We start from the raw sequence: 17,133 nt of genomic DNA, 5'->3' as shown, positions 1-17,133 counted from the left end.
TGTTACTGAACAGACATTTAGCAGTTATCCTTATTCTTATGATCTTTTTTGTTTATATCCCTCTAGAACAGTACACTAGTACCAAAAAGTCATGGATGGCAGATTACTGTAAACAGGAGAAAGTGGACACAGTCAAATCAGAAGACTGGATGGGATCTTCTGTGGACCCACCATCCTTTGGACAGAGTATGACATTTGTTAATCATGTATTTCTTTGTCTGGAAGTCCTGACATATGCAACTATTTTGCTCATGATACAAGTTCAAAGTCTGGTATTTATGAGCACACCATGCATTTTAAGGAATTCAGGGCAAGAATAAATTTGTTTCTATTATACTACAATAATCCCTTTAGGAGCATTTTCTGTTTTAGGCTGCTTGGCTTTGAATTAAGAATATGCACTGCTAATTTTACATCCTTATGTCCGTCAGATGCTTTCAGTGAGGGTACTTCTAAACTACATAGCTCCGTCGACAGAGCCATGTAGATTTGTTTTTTTGGCAAAGGCAAATGAAGCCGCGATTTAAATGATCGCGGCTTCATTTAAATTTACATGGCTGCCGCGCTGAGCCGACAAACAGCTGATCAGCTGTTTGTCGGCTCAGGGTGCTAGTCTGGACGCTCCCCTGCCGACATCAAAGCCCTTTGTCGGCAGCCCCGGTAAACCTCGTGGGATGAGGTTTACCGGGGCTGCCGACAAAGGGCTTTGATGTCGGCAGGGGAGCGTCCAGACTGCCACGCTGAGCCGACAAACAGCTGATCAGCTGTTTGTCGGCTCAGCGTGGCAGCCATGTAAATTTAAATGAAGCCACGATCATTTAAATCGTGGCTTCATTTGCCTTTGCCTATCTGTCTAATCTGCATGGCTCCATCGATGGAGCCATGTAGTCTAGACACAGCCTGAATGGCAAACTATATTACAGCACTATTGTATAAAAGACCAAATAGGCTGAGTGTAACGGTAGCAGTACATTCAATCTGAGACTTTTTTGTGTCTTTGGCCTCTACACTGCAGAGGGAAAGTTAGCTTAAGGTACGCAGCTCCAGCTATGTAACTAATGTAGCTGCAGTCGATGTACTAATGAAGTAGTACAGTTATATCGATGAAATAATGTAGATGGAGCTGAGCTTGGCGCTGTCTCCACAGTGGGAGATCGATGGGAGAAATGCTCCCATCCACTTCCCTTACTCCTTGCAATGGTGAGGAGTACCTGCACTGACGGAGGTGCCCTCAGTGTTCAATTTAGCAGATCTTTACTGGACGTGCCAATTTGAACCATAGAAGATTCAACACCAGAGCATCTATCCTCCGGTAAGTGGAGACGTGGCCTCATATTGCCATTTAGGCTTGCTATGGGGTAGTGTTAATGAGATCTTGTCATCTTTGTACCAAAGCTACTTCCTTTAACACTGTTGAGAACTGGAGAACTTTTTGATGGACAGCTGACTTGCCACATGACCTAATGTGATCTTAGCAGTTTTTCTAGTTTCTTTGGAGAATTCAGTGTTTTGTCTTGACTGCACATTTCCAGTGAGAGCTTCAGAAATGTCTCCTACATTCAGCAAACCTGTATGCCAACTAAAATTCTTGTATGCCAACTAAAAATTCTTTACACCTTGAATGTTTGAACCCAATTTCTTTCTTCCTTAGATGCAAAGTTACTGTGTTCATTTGACTTTTACAGCTAAAACATTAGAATAGGGGGAAAAAAGAACAACAACAAAAAGCAGCTGTTTGGTATTTTATATCTTTTCCACGGGATTCTGAGATTATTTCAGGAATCAATGTAAAAAAGAAAAACTGGTCTGTCCCACTCACGCTGGGCTGCCCTAATTCACCTATGAGCCATCATTTGCTCAAGAGTATAGAAGATAAGTTTGCCGCCTTCCTCCCTTCCCCCATTAATAGACCATAGAATTTCAGATAGTTCTGAAATCCTTGGATTGTCAGTTCTTTGAGCTGCAGCACTGTCAAGGCAAATGGTTAGTTTGAAATACAAATGCCATTTGTCTGCTATATAGTGAGCTCTTGTAGAAACATGACTTTTTAAAACAATACATCTCCTGGTCTAGTAATTAAAAAAAAAAAAAAAAAAAGTTGCTTGGGTATTGTAGCATATTTAATCGAGAGCCAATTAATTTAATATCTGAGCAAGGTTTACAGGTTTCTTTCATGGCCTGACTGTATTAGTTTTAATTAACAGTACACATTGAATAGGAATAATAAAATATCCCCATCAAAGAGAAAGTATGATTGTCAGATCTATTTGTCTTGGTTTTTTAAAATTTATTGAGAAATAAACATTAAAGCTTTCCCTGATTCAACTCCATATCTCTCACATCAACGAGGCAATATTAAAGTTAACCAACTGCATTTTTGAATGAAACTAGAATAAACCTGGCTAAACGTTTTGCTTTGAAAGTTCCACTTAATTCTGAGTGAGCATTGTATTTGGTAGTTCCTGACTTGCCCTTCTCTTCCCTGTAGTGTTTGGAACTTTTTTACTGAAGAAATAGAAATTCTCAAATTCTAGTTTAGCACTACGAAATAGTGCCCATTCACTGATTGCATGATTCCAACAATCTGTGTAACTCTCCTTATTCTTGTATGCATAATACAGAAGCATCTGCCTGTATATCTGCATTTATCCTTACCTGCTAACTTTGTCTTTCCTGTCTGCCAGGCCTTCCCCTTGTCTACCTTAGAACTAGGAGTACAGCCAGTCTGACTAACCTAGAACATCATATCTATACTAGAGGTACTGTACTGCAGAGAGAGAGAATGCTTTGCTTTTTCCAGGAAATGTCTTGTACAATAAATACTGTATTGTATATGTCACTTGCCTATAAATCAAACCTCTAATTCCTATACATAAAAAGCTAACAAATGCCATACATGTAAGTTGTCATGCACCCCATATATCTTACAGTAACCATATTTTCTGAACTCAGGATCAGGACACATGTTCTGAAAAGGATTTTTTTCTGGTTTGTGAATTTATTTATATGATAAGTCTTACAAAAGTATAAAAATTAAATCACAGGGTGGTGAGTCAGCAGGCTGGGCATGCGGGGTGTTAGCAGGGTGATGAGTAGGTGGATTGGTGGTGCAGGGTCTCGGTGGAGGCAGTGAGTGAGCGGGCTGGGTGTCTGGGGTGTTGGCAGGGTGGTGAGTGGGTTGGCTGGGAGTGTGGGATCTCGGTCGAGTTGGTGGTGAGTGGGCTAGTGGTGTGGGGTGTCAGTGGAGGCAGTGAGTGAGTGGGTATAGGGTCTCAGCAGTGTGGTGAGTGAGTCGGCCGGGGGTGCTGGGTCTGGGCATGAGCAGCTTTCATGCAGCTCCCCAGGCACCGCCTCCTACTATATCTATTGGCCAGATTCCAGAGCAGCAGGAAAAGCCTCCAGAAAACACGTCCCTACACTGCTGTTCTTCCAGCCAAGGAAAGAGGAGGAAGAGTGGCAGTGCGACAGACACTTCTAGCTCTGCTTCTTCCCTGCAAGCTGGGGCTGGTGGGGAGCCTCGGGGCTTTCTCTCCTTCTCCCGCATCCCGCTTCCCCCTCTGCTGAATTGTTTGCTGAAATAATGGAATTTCCAGAATATATTGATGATTTAGGTGAACAACAGAACAGAATATTTGAAATCGGTACTGTGCTGGAAAATCCAGGATGTATGCTTGGCGAATATCTCTTGTGTGTTTTCTGGATCTGTCAGCAGGAAGGGAAGTAGAGCAGTCGTCCTATCTAGGAAAGCTATCTCCTTGAGGGAATGAAAGAGGAATCATATCCTGCTTTGAATCCATTTTCTAGGCAGTAGAGTAGAAGTTTGGTAGAAATGTCTCTGTGGATAGGCAAGTCCTCTAAATATTTACACACCAAGATAATCTGGATAGCCCTGCTGTAATCAGTTTATATATCCAGGTAATAAAAATTAGGATGATTTGAAAAACATATTGATTTTCAATGAGCATCAGAAAGTAAAACATTTTTAATAATTGAAATGTTAATTTATTTGTTACATGATTAACTTCTACTGTCTTTTTGCCAAAAAGGCCCAGGCTACGTTTGTACAGCTTTCCTCTTCTGCAGAGGTGTATGCAAATGAAGTATGGATTAGCATATTGCTGCGCTTCATTTGTATAATTAATTAGGAGCTGTTTTTGTGCAAAAAGGTACCGTCTACACAGCGCCTTTTTGCGCAAAACCCCCCTCTTGCGCAAGAGCTGTTCTTCCTCATTTTTCCTGTGCTTCATTGCATAGACTTTTGTGGAAGAGGGAAGCTGTGTAGACATAGCCTCAGAGTGGTAACCGTATTAGTCTGTAAGGGCTCTTCTAGACTACGCTGAAGTAGTCTATGAAAGAGGATATGCAAATTGAGCGGGAATTTGCATATCTTCTTCCAATCTCACTTTCAAAAGTAGTCGATGTGTTTTTTGTCAACCTCCCCTTTTTCGAAAAGCTGCTCTTCCTCAAAAAAATGAAGTTTTCGCGGTTTTTGAAAAAAGGAGGCGTTTGCGGAAAAAACGCGTCCCAACTGCTTTCACTTTCGAAAGCGAGATCGGAAGAAGATATGCCAATTTCCAAAGAATTTGCATATTCTTTCAAAACTTCAGTGTAGTCTAGACATAGCCTAACTTTAAAGGCAATGAGAAGTTAATATATTTGTTAGTCTCTAGATGGCACAGGACTGCTCTTTTACAGATTTTCTGTTTAAAATAACAAGTTATTTTCAATTGAGCCATTATGGAACATTAAACAACATGTTTGCCAGAAGTCATTTCCCATGTGAAAAGGCTAACAAATTATTGGGGGAAAAGCTTGTAATAAAACTGCATTTGAAGTTATTTTATCTCTCATTTCATAAAAGTGTATACTTGGTGCATAGATAGTTGATAGGCTCAAAGAAAAGTTAAAAATTTTGAAACTATATGGGGATTTAATTTCTTGAATACATTATAGAATCATAGAGCTGGAAGAGACCTCAGGAGGTCGTCAAGTCCAGCCGCCTGCCCAAGGCAGGACCGATCCCAACTAAATCAACCCAACCAGGGCTTTGTCAAGCCGAGACTTAAAAACCTCTAGGGATGGAGATTCCACCGCTTCCCTAGGTAACCCATTCAAGTGCTTCATCACCCGCCTAGTGAAATAGTATTTCCTAGTATCCAACCTAGACCTCTCCCACTGCAACTTGAGACCATTGCTCCTTGTTCTGCCATCCATCACTACTGTGAACAGCCTTTCTCCAGCTTCTTTGGAACCTTCCTTCAGGAAGTTAAAGGCTGCTATCAAATCCCCCCTCACTCTTCTCTTCTGTAGACCAAACAAACCCAAATCTCTCAGCCTCATCTCCTAGGTCATATGCTCCAGCCCCCTAATCATTTTGGTCACCTTCCGCTGGACCCTCTCCAATGTGTCCACATCCTTCCTGTAGTTGGGGGCCCAGAACTGGGCACAATACTTCAGATGTGGCCTCACCAGAGCCGAATAAAGAAGAATAATCACTTAGTTTGCTTATATCCTTTAATAAGTTTTTGTACTAAAATGAGATGCAGATACAGTCCGAATATTGTATATACAATTGAAAACCTTGCCTAAATAAGAACTTCTGTGTTCCTCCAAAATTTGATTACTGAATTGCCAAATTGCAATATTTTACACTTTTACTTTAATTACTTTAATGAGAGTGGAAATAAAAGAAAAAACATGCAACTGATGCAAAAAAGTCCTTCTGAGTTGTGATTTCCGATATTTTGAATCATCAGTTTGAGAAGCTACAATCCTTACAGCATGTTCTATTTTGAAAGTCATCATGCCATAAAATTGTTGACACGGTCCAAAAATTTATTTTGCAATTGCTCTTGAAATTATAAATCAACAACTGATTAAGTCTAAATTAAAAATGCTCGTTTTTCTTCTGCTCTGTAATCCTATGTAACTGGAAGCAGTTATATTTTACTGAATTAGTTAGAAAGATTATTGTGAACCTGCTATTGGTAGAAGAATTTTTTTAATCTGGAATGACTTAATCTTCCTGTCTTTGTAATGACTGGAAATGTTATAATCAATTTCAATGGAATTAGTTTTAAGTCATAGCTGATCTTATTAAGAATACAGGCCTTCTTTTCCATTCACTGTTTGGAATAATGTTGAATCTGATGATCAGTAATATATTAAAGAATATACTGTTTTGGCAACTTGTTGGTATGTTTGTAGGTGTAGACCACTGTAAAGTTTTTATTATTGGTAGGCAGTCCTAATTACTTTGTTCAGAAGCTTTGTGATGTTTTTAAGTGCTTTCACTTTTAATTCTATATATTTTCAGCATTTATATTGCCATAAGAACGTATAAAAGTGTCAGAGTAAATAAGATAAGGTGTGTGTCAGGGTGACAGCAAGCGAAGAAAACTTATTTTATTAGTATGAGTAAGTAGCTGAACAACCTGCATAGTACTAAACCCTTGGCTGTTATATTCTATGAGTTATCCACTGATAAATTTCTGTATTTCATGGGACAAATTCTAAGTAGCTTTTACAGCTTTATTAAAGTCATTTGAGCTATGACAACTTGCACCTGCTGGGGGTCTGCCCCAATAGCTATAGAAAATATAGAGCAGGGATTGGCAATAAATAGCCTGAGGGCTGGATGTGCTTCGTAACGGTTTGTGCTTTATCTACCTTAAGGTCTGCAGGTAATGCTGCTCATAGCTCTCATTGGCTGCAAATCACTGTTCCTGGCCAATGGGAGCTGTGAGAAGCAATGTCCTAGTCTGCATCACTTCCTGTAGCTCCCATTGGCTGGAAACAGCAATTTGCAGACAATGTAAGCCATGAGTTGCCCTAACTGTAGATGCGCAGATAAATAAAGTGTCTGATGGCCCACCAACAGCTAATCCCGGTGAACCATGTTTAGCCTATGGGTTGCTTATTGACCACCCCAGACTTGCTTCAAGATACAAATAACTCCTGCTAAACTTAGTAATTATTGTGGTGGTTGGAGAATAAGTCCTCAGAATATGAGAACTGTTGAATTATGGACATACCTGTACTTACTTGGATTTTCATCTTAAAATAAAGGCAATGATTTACCATTAGAAACAGTCATTTATATTTGAAAAAAGATTAATTATAGTCAATTATAATATTAAATTTCTATGTTGTTACTTCTGAATCCTCTGGCAGTGAAAGGCAACAGTTAAATATTGTGCTTTTTTTCTGAGCAATATGCCAGGCTTCATTCCCTTTATATTTTTAAAAAACATTTTGTTCTGGTGTTGTTTTCCTGATGATTGGGTATAGTGAGCAGTCACTTTTCTTTTACAAAAATAAAATAGCCCTTTGAAGTAGACCATTTGTTTTTGTCAGTCAGAACCAATATCCTGTTATGACAATAGACTTAACTGACAGAGTACAATGGTATAGGAAATAGCAGGGTACCATCTGCTCTTGTTAGAGAAACATTCTTGATATACTCTATTATATTAAAAAGGTCACATATGATAGATGAACTTCATTATTCAATGTTTTTGTAGCTTTCTACATTTTAACATTTCTGGTTTTTAATTGAGATGCTTTCAGGTTGATTTTGTTTACTTTATGATCTAAAATGACCTTAAGCTATGCAGGAAATCTATTTCTGACTTGCTGTTATTTTAATGATAAAAAATAACATTTAGGTGGATACTGGATGGCTCAATGGTCTGTAGTGAGTAATGTACAACTTCTCTTCTTTAGCTGATGGTTTAAATCTAGCTCAGATTAGTACAACTTGAACCTCTCATCTGGAACTCTGTGGTCCAGCAATATCTGTGGTCTGGCATGATTTTAGATAATCAGATATCCACTTACCATGGGTGTGGCTGAGTTAATTGCAGCCCCATGAAGTTTGTTTACAGCATTCTGTGCTGTTGTTTAGCTCTAATTTATCCCTAAATGTCTTCTAAGAGCCCAGTAAGCAGTGGAAGTGATGGTAATGCTGCTAGATAATATTGACCTTCCGTGGTTCAACAAATTCTCTGATTGTGCGCAGGTCAAGTTCTCAGGTTGCTGTATTAGAGAGATTCAAACTGTAGTAACAGTATGTGGTTCCCATGTCACGAGTGGCTGGGCATACAGGCGGCCCCTGACTTGCGATGCGATTGGTTCCTGGGGAAGCGTCGCAAGTTGGGGGCGTCGTAACTCGAACCCTCATTAACAGTAGGCGCCGTGCACCATTGTAAATGCCGGCCAAGGACGTAAGTCAGGGTTTTTCGGGCCCTTCCGCACTTACAATCATTTTTGTAAGTGCGGGGAGTTGCAAGTTGGGCCATTGTAATGCAGGAGTTTCCAGTATAAGAAATGTGTTGGTGAACTCAGTCCAGTTTGTAGATGGAAATCTATCAACAAAATAATCATCATCACTGAACATTTGGGGCTCATGCAGATTGATAAGACTGTGAAGGGGAAAATCTTTTTTTGTTCACTGTATACCTGTCCTGTGAATATAGGCCTTTAGTTTCAGAGCGGACATTTGACTTAACTATTAAATATATGCTTCTAAGTGTGTATGTAAAAGTTCTTTTATATATCTATTATGTTTTTGATTTCTATTTTTTTTTCTTTTTCACTGTGTGTGTGTGTGTGTGTGTGTGTGTGTTGATTCTCTAGACTCTTTGATTTTTTGTAACTAAGGCATCTCCACTAATTTTCATCAACACCTAACATGTTTCTGTGAGTTACATTTAATAAACAAACCTCTTTTATTCTTTTATAGCTGAAATGAAGACCCCAAAACGCAGACAACCCTTTGTACCATTTGCGCTGCGGAATCACACAGGATGTACTCTGTGGTTTGCTACCCTAACTACTACACCTACCCGGTAAAGAACTGTTCTAGTGTCATTGTAACAATATTTGCCATGCAGATGCTGTGAAAAAGGATAAGAGTAGATTTGTTTTCTGTTGAATTTTTTTAATTCAAAAATTTGTGAGATTAAGCTATGAGGAAGCATAATGACATTTTGGAAAAAAAATTATAAAAAGGGGACGAAAAAGGAAAAAACCCCACTTTTATTCATATTGGATCTTAAAACAAAAAAAATTGGTCTAATCATGACCACCTTTTGAGCACTGAAGCATTCCCATAGTTGCCAGTACATTTGATTTTTCTGGTTAAACCTTTTAGAGACCTTTTATATTAGACAATTTTTTTTCAGAGTCCTTAGTTTTCTCTCCTATGCTAGTTTTTACCATATTGTGTTGCTAAATTGGCTTTTTGTTCAGGAATATGTACAAATACATAGAAGTTTTAGTCTAATGTAATTCTTTTTACAGTGCAGCGCTATCTCACAGTGGGAGTCCAGGTGTCATTTCTGAGGAAAATGGAACGTTTCTTGATGATGCGCACAATGTCAGTGAGTGGCGAGAAGTTCTCACTAGTGAGGAGATTCCATTTGAATTTGAAGCCAGAGGGAAACTAAGACACAGGTAAAAAAGCAAACTACCAGTTTTCTTTTGGAATTTGTGCACACTTTCATGAGAACAAACTTTTAGGAATGGTGTCCAGTAGAATTTTGTTTTTAAATGCTTGGCGATCTTAAAATCTTCCCTTGATTTTTCACGTACTTGAAAACATGTATAGTATCTGCAGCTCAATTCTGTTAGACAAGCAACCTATTCATAAGGATATCAGTGGAAGTTGTGTATTTGAGGTCAGGATTTGACCACTACAGAATTATTTCTATACGTTATTTTACTCATTTTGATTTTGTAAAAGTGGTATTTCTTGTATTTCTAGAAAAACTTGGGAGAAAAGATTGTCAGTTTGCTTGACTGCCTTATTCTGTGAAGAATGTATGTTGGCTAACAGTTGAATTTAAAACCAGAGGATACTAACAAGTATTTAACAAGTTTATTTTTTGTTTTCCATACACTGCATGTGGGCTGTAGTTGTATTTGCATAGTTTGTATGAGCTGACATTGGATATTACCTCTTTAAAAAAAATGTGCTTTTTAATTTACTCTTGAAATAGAAAACTATATTCTTACATTTGAGTAGTCGAGCACTAATAATCCCTTAATGCGACAGATGAATCCAGACTATACTGGTTCTAATTATTGTTTTGGCTTACCTTTGTGAGATGGTGTCTTAATGAAATGGATGATGCCTTAATTTGACTTATCTGAACTAACAGGCACACACATGATCTAAGAATTCATCAGCTTCAAGTGAGAGTAAATGGCTGGGAACAAGTTAGTCCAGTGTCAGTAGACAAAGTTGGAACCTTTTTCCGATATGCAGCACCTGACAAGAACACATCGTCTTCTACTGTAAGTTCTGATTCTGAATATATTTCAATGATGTCTTTCCAAAATGTTGACTTGGGAAATCTTTTCTTCAAAATTTTATTGATAAAGCAGTAGCTATTCACTTATGGAACCTTCTTTCTTTTAGTCAGCTCAAAATGAGTGTTTAGTGATCTTGGGTCAGTTACCAGCTGCAAAAATAACATACATATGATAACTATGTATAACTGACACTAGCAGTTTACAAGATGCTTTGATTAATAAATTTTACTTTATTCTTCGTTAGGTTGGGAGCCCCATCAGTAGAACAAATATAATACATCCCCATGTCTATGTGAGTACATTGTTTTTACTTATTCCTTTAGACATATATTAATTAAAGAAGTTTAATTCTGTAAACATCGTAATGATTATTCTCTCTTTATAAAACGTTTGATAGACTTTAGTGCATGCTGTATCCATGTAGTGATGCTTATCTGATTATGGAAGTTAGGTTTACTCCTGCAGGAGTTCTTAAACTATAAAAATTCTGCACACAAAATTTTAAAATCCTGCAAATTTTGTTTATCAATAATAAAAACATGGAAGCTCCAGCATGGCAATAAGGAGCACCGTGTCACTGGCTACTCAGAGGTGAGAGATGACCGTACAGCCTCCCTACTGAGGACAGGGAATCAGTAGTGAGACTGACAGTGGAAGGACCAAGCTCCAGAAACACTCTTGGGCCCTGCCCTTCTACACCAGATGTGGGCAGACATGCTCAGCTTAGCAGCATGCAAGTATGGAAGGATTTAGTGTGGAAGGACCCAGGTGTGGGGCATTCTGGATGCAGGTAGCTCACATAACTATCTGCAGGGGGTCCAGGTAGGTGCTCATTGCGGAGGAGGGGTTCCAGGCGTAGAGTCAATCAGACTCCGTTGGGGGTGTAGTGAGAGGTCCTGGTGAGGGTAGCATTCCCTTGAACCTAATGTGTGCTTACTTCCATTCTTCCATTGTTTTCTCTACAGGGAAAGTTTTGTTTTCCCTGTTCTGTCTCAAAAATAAGAGCTCCCCCAAAGAATTGCAACTGATTTCCTCCTTCTTAACACTGTGATTGCAATTGCAACTGATTTCCTCCTTCTTACATCTGAAGACCCTTACTCTTGTGTGTGATTCGCCTCATTTCATACTAATTTTTGCAATAGCATCACATATTGCTGCTTCTCTATCACCTCAGGCACCACCAGGTGGAATGATCTATTTGCACACTGGATTATTTATAAATAATTTCATTTCTCAAGTACTGGAGGTGTGTACAACAATAATAGTTATGTAATAATAATTTAGGAAACCAATCAAAGCTGTTCATCATTCTTCCACATTCAAATGGAGAATCACCAACATCAGCTCTCCCAAATACCACAAGTGTTTGTATAATTGTAACTTCCATCCTTTTTTGTGTTGGCAGACAGTCCACTAAGCTAGTGAAATAGCATTATAGTGGGTTAGGGAGCATCTTGAACATCACTCCAATAGTAATAGAAAATTCCTCCCCAACCCCAGATATGGTGATCACTTAAGTACTGGGCATGTATGCAAGACCCAGTAGCTAGATACCTGAGAGAGAATTCTCTGTAGTAACTCAGAGCCCTTGCCATCTAGTGTCCCATCACCAGTCATTGATACTTGTTGCTTGCAGTCACAGATTGGCTACATGCCATTGTAAAAAGTCTCATCATGTCATCCCTTCTATAAACTTATCAAGATCAGTCTTGAAGCCAGTTAGGATTTTTGCCCTCACTGCTTTTCTTGGAAGGCTGTTCCAGAGCCATTACTAATCATCAAAAGGTTTTAAGAACCATTGCAATCTGTCTTCTCAGCTCTGTTATCATCTACTTTGGCACCTTAATCAGCACCAGACAAAAAAAGAAAACAAATCTTTTACAAGCTGGCACTGCTTGACATGTTTACCATTAGACAATGGAAATATAAGAAAAGCCACTTGATGTGACAAGTTCCTCTTTCTCTGTCTCTAACCTATTTATTTATTTGTATTGTGGTAACTCCTAAAGGTCCCACCCTTAGATTGTTCTAGGTATTGTGCAAAAAGGGCCCTTCACCCACAGAGTTGATGGTCTGGTCTCAGTAGACACTGATTCTGGACACATCTTCACACCATAAAATTCTCTTTAAAAGTGTGACATTTAGGGTACAAAATTAGATTTGGGAGAAAACTGAGGCATAAGCAAACTGAATGGAAATTCCCCTTGACACTTTTACTTCCTTAGGGCCCAATCTAAATCCCATTAGTGGAAATTTTCAATGGCTTTACAGTGAGTTTTGGAACATGTCCTTTGACGATCATATCCTGTGGAGCTAAAGTTTGGCATTTTAGCTACCTGCAACAGAAGGGAACATTGATAATAGCAAGTGCCATAACCACAAAAGACCTATGATGGCTCGATTATCTAAAAATTAATCGGCACAATGGCAAACTGTATTTTGATAGAAGAGCACTGTTTCCCCAAACGCTATCTTTGAAAGACTCTTGGATAGAGAGCCACTAATTCTAGGAAAAAGATGTGTTAATTTCTGCCTGCCAGAATTTTTTTTATTGTTGTTGCAGTTTAAAAACAACAATCCTAAACGGTGAAGCTAAGAGATCTTGGCATTGCTCATTTTATCCTGCTGTTCTTGTCGTCAGCAATGCTGGGAGCATGAGGTTAAATGCAGAACTATTTGTCTTTCACCTGAACTGAGTGCAAAGTTCACCAGAAATATTTAAGAGCAAAACTTTTAAGAATAAATAAAAATACTATTACATAACATGTTAGAAAGATTATATTAATCTTTCTCTTCATAATCTTTAGAATTCTTCTTTAAGGACATGATGTTTTGAAATGGCAAATTTTGAGTAAATTACTAACCCCATAACTGAGGTTAGTATTTTGAGTCGCTTTAGTTGGGTGGTGAGTTTAGTTGAGGTGTCTCGGTTGTTTTAAATAAAACCTTCTTGTGAACTTTCTTCCCAGAATGGGGGCTACGTTTAAAAAAATAAAATACTTCTGTGTTTTCCTTCTGATCTTAGACTTGCAGAATGCTGAATATGCTCCTGGCAAGTTTCAGCAAAACTATGTGCATTTCATTGTGTTAGGTTTGTTTTTTTACTTTGTTTTAATAAAATTAATGGAAGTTTAAAATCCTGGACCGACAGTCCGTTCTCACTCAAATACGAGTACATTGTCAGCATGTTTTGGATACAGTATCTTAAAATAATACTGTAGCAGTTTTTCTTTAGGTCCATATATAGTATGGATTTTTTGTTTCTGTAGTGTGAAGGGAAAAATTAATTGTTTTAAAGTTTATAGTGTCACTAAGGATTTTGTGATAGTACATTGTGTATATATTGAAAAGCAATGTGTCACTGTAGATATCTAAAGATATTTACTGGCTGTGTGTGCAGAGGGCAATGATTGAAAGCAGTGAGAAGTACTAAGGAAAATGAGACCAAACAGAACCTTGACTTATTACAGGCTATTCTGAATTTTTTTTAAAACATGAAACATACTAATAAAATGCTTCTAACACCTTAGCTCTGGAATGCCCAGGATGCTACTTTCCTATTGCAGTCCATAAAGAGCTTTTTTTTTTAAGCAGGAGAAATCTGCTATTGCTTTCTAGAGGGTTCCTTGTGGTTTTATTTTCATTCCTTTTTTCTTTTAGTTTGTCAAGGCCAAATAATGTTGTTGTTTATCAAAGATAATATAAGTACACATAAATATGAGTATTTTTTAAATATGAAATGTATAAATTAGGTATGGCACCTGTTACTCACAAGCAAAGTTTGGGCATTCCTTTGCTAGATATCATTTCATTTTCTGATACCTAAACTTTTTAAACGGCTTTGCAGTTTTCTTCATTGCCTCCAGTTCGGGTGGTATTTGATGTTACCATGGAAGGAAGTGCTCGGAAGGTGATAACTGTGCGCTCTGCATTGATTGTGAAAAATAGGCTGGAAATACCAATGGAATTAAGACTGGATAGCCCTTCAGCGCCTGACAGTAAGTCTGAGAACATTGTCGCCACACTGTCCTGCAATATATGAGTGAGAAAATCCTTACCATGAGAACCATTTATGATGGCCCCAATTTTGGTTGTCTCAAATTTTTTCTTGTCCTGTTCATTAGTGAAAATGCATGTCTAGAAGAAGCCATCAAAAAAATTACACATATAGAAGGAAGTAGAGAGATTTCTTTTGGAGAAACATAAAATCTGAAGCAACAACAAGAGTTTTGTGTTACGCTCTTCTAAAGTTAGTGTGACATTCTTTTCTCTTCTTCTTTCCAAGCAGAAGAAAGGAATGTGTAAAGTATTGTGCATTGTTTACCTGCCCTCAGACATTCTTTTCTTTGCTTAAAATCAAGATTACATAAGCTGTTTCCTACAATAAATTATTTACCCAACTTCTAAGATTTTCATCATCATAGTCAAACAAATGCATTGCAGTATATTTGTGTCATTCGAGAGAGGCGGCTGCTTCTTTTTCTTTAAAAGTTATGTGATAGTCTTCTTTCACCTGAGCAAGGCAAATGCTAGTACTAGCAAAGAAATGAAATCTGTACTTTCAAGTGTTTCATGCAGCTCTGAGGGAGTGATATAGTGGCCTCTTATCCATACTCTTGAACATTTTTAAACCAAATTATCTTTATGTTGACCATAATGGCAGAAGAACTGATTACCCCAATGAAGTCTGATTCCTGAAACCAAAGTTCTGAAAAACCTCTGAATTTGTTTCTAGAGGGGGATGGAAGAGCTGAGAAAAAGGGGGAGATGGTAAATCTTACAAATTTCAACTCTGCTTGTGCTGACAAGATAGCCCTAATTAGGGGTGAAATGGTCTGTAAGCTAAACTGCAGGAACTAAAGGGAGTTTCAGTTTGCATTTTACATGAACTGGAGGAGATGAGGCTACGAGGAGGGCCACACCTCTTAATGAGTCCATGTATAGAATATGCCTCGGATTGAGGACACAAGTACTTCATTTCTAACCAGGAACTTGGCAGAGAGTTTTGATCTTTGGCTCTGTGTGGATCTGTTTTGACAATTTGCTGGAAGAACTCTAGTAATAGATGAGTAACTTTTCTTTCCACACCCACTTAAAATGGAACTTTTAACCCAGGCAGCCAGAGAGACAAAGTTAGAACTCCAGCTAATTTTTTATCCATTTCCATTTTATATGGAATTCAGCCCACTGGTTTCTTGCTGTTGCCTCACTGTTAGGAACACTTAGGGGAGCCGACAGCCTCTGCAGGCGCTTTGGCAAGGTGGAGAGGGGCCCAGCTCTGTGTTCCCAGATGGGGAACCTCAGGAGTAAGTGGCAGGACCGGGGGCAGACAGCCCTCCTCACTGCCTGGAGCATGGCATATCCCTCCCCTCAGTCCTCAGTGCAGTAGCAGCGACAGCGACTGGGAGCCCCATACCCCTTTGAACTGCAAGGTCCTGGGGCAGCTTCTCCCTTTGCACCCAGCCCTCCATAAGTGGGCCTGGGAGCACTTTAACCAACAGTTTGGCATTTGAACTGGATGAACTACATATCATGGGAAAGTTGCTGCTGCTTTTCTTAATTGTGTGGTACAAAGTCTGTAACTGAAGAAATTATTTCTAGTTTGACCAAATGACCCAACCTGAAGTATGTGTTTTCCTTTGTGATTTGGTTGCAGAACCTGTAGTGCTTCCAGCAGTAATGCCAGGGGATTCCTTTGCTATTCCATTACACCTTACATCTTGGCGATTGCAGGCCAGGCCAAAAGGAATGGGAGTCTTTTTCTGTAAGACTCCCATTCATTGGACTAACGTGCAGAAGGCAGCAGAGACATGTAGCAGCAAACGAGAGTGCCATTCAATGGAATCTGAAAACAGCCGATTTTTCAGGTAATTAAGACCTTACAAGGCTAAATATTTTGCTATAACTTTTAACAATTCTTGGTAAGGAAATTAATGTGAAAAGAAGTAAAGAGGAATGGGAAACCGGTTATTTGGAGATAAACCTTGGTTATGTTTTGTTTTTGTTTGACGCCTTAAGAATAATAGGAAGTGTTTCCATGTGACACTATTGTAGTTATACAAGGAAGATTAGATAGGTATATCTCCATATATTATTATTATCCCATCTCATAAAGCTGGAAGGGACCTTGAGAGGTCATCAAGTCCACCCCCCTGCCCTCATGGCAGGACCAAGTAGATCCAAGTAAATCCCTGACAGATTTTTGCCCCAGATCTGTAAATGGCCCCCTCAAGGATTGAGCTAACATCCCTGGGTCTAGCAGGCTAATGCTCAAACCACTGAGCTATCCCTCCTCCTGAAATGAGGTCAAATCCTCAGGGTATTTAAAAATAGGAAATGGGGCACTTCCATGATGACTGGAAGGAAAAGGATCAGGTTTCTATTCCCAATCCATCCCACAGGATGTAGCTAGATATAAAAAGGTAGGGAGCTACAAATTATCCTCCTAATTTATTTCAATAAACTGCCACTACAGGAGCAGGAAACAGACATTGGCATTAGCTTGGCTATGACTGTTTCCTTTGCTGACATCAAAGAAGGGTACAGAATCTTATTAGAAACCATAAACCAGTAAAGGGCTTTTTTTAACGTTTCTTTCGGAAGAGCAAAATGGTTCTTATGTCTGCTTTTGACCATCTCTATAACAAAAGTGTGAAGTGTCTCTTATTAACCTTATTAATTAATAAAATATGAGAAATTAGAGATGGGAATAGCCTGCTAGGTTACCTAGTCTGCTGTCCTGCCAGTGCAGGATTGTTGCCTATGATCCAAGTACATTGTCCAAAATATTAAGTACGCTATGTTAATCCCCGTGTC

General features: G+C 38.8%; 1 protein-coding gene across 9 annotated transcripts in view; it reads left to right on the top strand.

Annotated features, from left to right (window-relative positions):
* The window catches only part of VPS13D (vacuolar protein sorting 13 homolog D), a 224,840-nt gene that overhangs the window by 79,802 nt on the left and 127,905 nt on the right, over positions 1-17,133 (top strand). For 7 of the 9 annotated variants that reach the window (XM_089773059.1, XM_075906824.2, XM_075906823.2 and 4 more), the window contains 8 exons: positions 67-186; positions 2,685-2,759; positions 8,744-8,849; positions 9,304-9,456; positions 10,164-10,299; positions 10,562-10,609; positions 14,165-14,315; positions 15,974-16,184. In XM_089773059.1, coding sequence (XP_089629185.1) covers positions 67-186; positions 2,685-2,759; positions 8,744-8,849; positions 9,304-9,456; positions 10,164-10,299; positions 10,562-10,609; positions 14,165-14,315; positions 15,974-16,184 — 1,000 coding nt within the window. The remainder of the gene's footprint in view (positions 1-66; positions 187-2,684; positions 2,760-8,743; positions 8,850-9,303; positions 9,457-10,163; positions 10,300-10,561; positions 10,610-14,164; positions 14,316-15,973; positions 16,185-17,133) is intronic. The other 2 variants (XM_075906826.2, XM_089773062.1) reach the window with 1 other exon arrangement.

This window comes from Pelodiscus sinensis, chromosome 24, assembly GCF_052426305.1.
Source record: "Pelodiscus sinensis isolate ZL-2025 chromosome 24, ASM5242630v1, whole genome shotgun sequence".
Classification (NCBI taxonomy): Eukaryota; Metazoa; Chordata; order Testudines; family Trionychidae; genus Pelodiscus; species Pelodiscus sinensis.
Note: the sequence above shows the minus strand (reverse complement) of the source record. Positions and strands in the feature narration are given on the sequence as shown.